This window comes from Bidens hawaiensis, unplaced genomic scaffold (genome assembly GCF_021521415.1).
Source record: "Bidens hawaiensis isolate Kalapana, Puna unplaced genomic scaffold, B.hawaiensis_p1.1 tig00045429_1, whole genome shotgun sequence".
In the NCBI taxonomy this organism is placed as follows: domain Eukaryota; kingdom Viridiplantae; phylum Streptophyta; class Magnoliopsida; order Asterales; family Asteraceae; genus Bidens; species Bidens hawaiensis.
In genome coordinates, this window is record NW_027498085.1 from 25,391 (window position 1) to 29,410 (window position 4,020).

The following is a 4,020-nucleotide window of genomic DNA, read 5'->3' on the forward strand; positions in this document are numbered from 1 at the left end:
AGAGGCCGAGGTGGTTGCAGCTACAGGACCTTCAAGGGTTGTGACCCGCCTAAGCTGACTGGTGTGGGCGACACAATCGCTACTCTTCAGTGGATAACTGCAATGGACAAGGTTTTTCGTATTAGCAAGTGCCATCCCGACCAAGCTGTAGGCTTCACTACTTAGTCATTTGGTGATGAAGCTACGTTCTGGTGGGAAATTGTTGAGCAAAGAAAGACCGTTGCTAAAGTTAAGGCTATGAGATGGGAAGAATTGAAAGAGATGGTCATGAAGAGGTTTTGTGTTGATGCTGAAGGTGAGAGGGCAGAGACGAAGTTTTTGAACTTGAAGGTGTGAAAGATGATACACTGCGATTATACTACTGAGTTTAACCGTATGCCAAGACTGGTGTCTGAGATGGTGAATACTGAAGCTAAGGGGATCAAGTGTTATGTGAGAGGAGTTACACAAAACGTCCGCACACTAGTCAGGGCAAGTAGACCCGCTACTTTCGATTCTGCGGTTGAACTTGCGGAATTGGTCTACGATGACTTAGCGGTGAACGAAGTTGTGGTGGAAAAGAAGAAAGACAAGAAGTGGGATACTCGTGGAAAAAGGCACGGTTCTCAGCTGTGGAACCCTAGGGACAAGAAACGTAATGTGTATGAGAAGAACCCGTGTCAGACATGTAGGAAAAAATGCACGGTGGTGAATGTAAGCGGGGAAAAGTAATGATGTTTGTCATAAGTGTGGAAAAGCTCATGGTGGAGAGTGTAGGATGGGATTGAATGCGTGCTATAGGTGTGGGAAAGTGGTCCATTATGCTCTGAATCGTACTGCTAAACCCGCGTGTTACAAGTGTGGGAAGACAGGTCACTTTGCGAGAGAGTGTACTGAAGATGAAGCTGGGGGTAGTGGGAAGAGAGATGCTGAGAAGATAAGGCCGAAGACCAGAGCTTATATGCTGACCCAGGTCACTTTGTGAGAGAGTGTACTGAAGATGAAGCTGGGGGTAGTGGGAAGATAGATGCTGAGAAGATAAGGCCGAAGACCAGAGCTTATATGCTGACCCAGGAGCAGGCGAAGCAGATCCCCGATGTTGTGACAGGTACACTTCTAGTAAACGGTATTTCTGCTTCTGTTTAATTCGATTCAGGTGCTAATAGAAGTTTCGTAGATGTTACATTCTGTAAGTTAGCTAAAATGACATGTTGTCGTGTGCCTGAAACTTTTGTGGTAGAAACGGCTAGTGATACATCTTTTAGGATAATGAGAATGGTTAAGGATGGTAAGATAGAGTTAAAGGGACATGAGTTCCCTATTACACTTTATGTAATGACCTCAGAAGGATTCGATGTGGTTTTGGGAATGGATTGGTTGTCGGATTATGAGGCTTAGATAGTGTGTAAGAGTAGGTTGATAAGGTTAAAGTCCTTGGATGGTGGTGCAGTGACGGTTTTGGTGATAAGGAAAGTATGGGGCTTAACGTCATTTCGATGATAAAAGCCGAGAAAATGTTAAGGCAAGGGTGCGGTGCCTACCTGGCATATGTTGTCGACGCTTCGACGGAGGCGAAGGAAGTGAAAAATGTTCCTGTAATGTGCGACTATCCAGAAGTGTTCCCTGAGGACCTTCCGGGGTTACCACCGGAACGAGAGGTATAATTTCAGATTGAGTTACTACCAGGAGCACAGCCCGTTGCCAAAGAACCTTACCTCTTGGCGCCGTCCTAGATGAAAGAACTGATGTCCCAACTACAAGAACTCCTCGACAAGGTTTCATACGACCGAGTGTTTCCCCGTGGGGCGCGCCGGTATTGTTCTTTAAGAAGAAAGACTGAAGTATGATAATGTGCAATGACTGTCGCGAATTGCATAAGCTTATGGTGAGTAATAGATATCCGTTGCCACGGATTAACGACTTGTTCAATCAGTTGCAAGGTGCTAGCTGGTTCTCGCGAATAGACCTTAGATCGGGCCATCATCAATTGAAAATGAAAGAGGCAGACATCCCTAAGACAGCGTTCCGGAAGCGGTATGGACACTACGAGCTCCTCATGATGTCATTTGGTCTAACGAATGCCCCCGCGACATTTATGGATATGATGAATGGGGTATGTCGGCCGATGTTAGACAAGTCGGTTATCGTTTTCATTGACGTTATACTAATTTATTCAAAAATCGAGTCTGACCACGCTAAGCATCTGAGAAAAGTGTTAGAAATCTTAAAGGACGAGAAACCGTATGCCAATTTCTCGAAATGCGTGTTTTGGCTGTGAGAGGTACAGTTTCTAGGTCACATAATCAATCCCGAGGGGATTACTGTGGACATAGCATAGATTGAAGTGATAAAGAATTAGAAGACTCCGCAAAACCCAACTGAGATATGCAGTTTTTTAGGGTTTGCTGGCCATTATAGGAGGCTCATTGAAGGTTTCTCCAAGATAGTCGCACCGTTGACCCGAAAGACTGTGGTGTTCAATTGGGGTAAATATCAGGAATAGGCATTTGAAGAATTGAATAAGATGCTTACACAGGCTCTAATTCTTGTTTTGCTAAACGGTAACGAGTATTTAGTAGTCTGTGCTGATGCTTCGCATCAAGGATTAGGTTGGGTATTAATGCAACGAGGAAAACTCATAGCGTATGCGACCAGACAGTTGAATATGCATGAAAGTACGTACCCGACGCATGATGTGGAGTTAGAAGCTGTAGTGCATGCTCTTAAAATTTAGAGGCACTACTTGTATGGTACTAAGTGTACTATGTATATAGCTCACAAGAGTTTGAAATACTTCTTCGAACAGAAAGAGTTGAATATGGGGCAGAGAAGATGGCTAGAGTTCAATAAAGACTATGACTGCGATATCAAGTATTACCCAGGAAAGGCTAATGTGGTTATTGACGCCTTAAGCCGGAATAATGAAGAAGTTATTGCTACGGTGAAGTCCTACAAATTGATCGTCAACTCGGATTTCTTTAATGAGATTAGTAAAGTGCAGACGGAAGTGCTTGCAGATGAAGGGTTAATGAAGAAAGAGAGGATTTACGGGCAACATACCGATTTGATCGATAATACTCAGGGTGTAAAGATCATATTCGATCGGATGTGGATTCCGCGACACGGTAATCTTAGAGGTCGAATTCTAGACGAGGCTCGTAAGTCTCGATACTCGATTCATCCAGGATTCACAAAGATGTATTAAGACCTGAAAAAGGATTATTGGTGGCCGGGTATGAAAATCGAAGTAGTTGATTATGTCAGCAAGTGTTTAACTTGTCTACAGGTTAAGGCAACATCAGAAACCGTATGGCCAGATGCAGCCTTTGGAAATACCCGAGTGGAAAGGGGAGCACATCACCATGGATTTGATAACTAAGCTACCGCGTACAGCTAAAAATCATGATACCATCTGGATGATTGTGGACCGTTTGACCAAGAGTGCTCACTTTCTACCTATATGAGAGGCCATCTCGTCAGAAACGTTAGAGAATGTGTTCATTAGAGAAGTGGGGACAAAGCATGGGGTGCCGTTGTCGATTGTGTCCAACAGAGATACTCGCTTTACTACTAGATTCTGGAAGAGATTCCACGAAGCGATGGGAACAAGACTGAACATTAGCACTACGTATCATCCTCGAACTGATGGACAGTCTGAGAGGACTACCCAAACCCTTGAGGATATGCTATGTGCATGTGTGCTAGACATTGGAAGAAGTTGGGATGATCATTTGCATCTACCAGAATTCTCTTACAATAACAGCTACCATTCGAGCATTGGTATGCCTCCTTTCAAGATTTTGTATGGAAGGCGTTGAACTCCTGTTTGTTGGGGAGAGAATGGTTAGAAGGAGATTGGTATTTTGAAAGTTGTGCAAGAAACCTCCTATATGTTTGATCAGATCAAGGCAAGAATGAAAGCCGCTGAAGACCGTCAGAAGTCTTATGCTGATAAGCGTCAACGACCGATTTAATTTAACGTTGGCGATAACGTGATGCTTAATGCCTCGCCCTGGAAACGGATTATTCGTTTTAGAAAGA

At 43.9% G+C, this 4,020-nt stretch overlaps 1 protein-coding gene across 1 annotated transcript; it reads left to right on the top strand.

The window, feature by feature from the left end:
* The first annotated feature begins 2,743 nt into the window (after positions 1–2,743).
* LOC143595662 (uncharacterized) lies at positions 2,744–3,184 on the top strand. The gene has a single exon (XM_077074628.1). The coding sequence runs from the start codon at positions 2,744–2,746 to the stop codon at positions 3,182–3,184; it is 441 nt and encodes a 146-aa protein (XP_076930743.1).
* Positions 3,185–4,020: the final 836 nt, after the last annotated feature.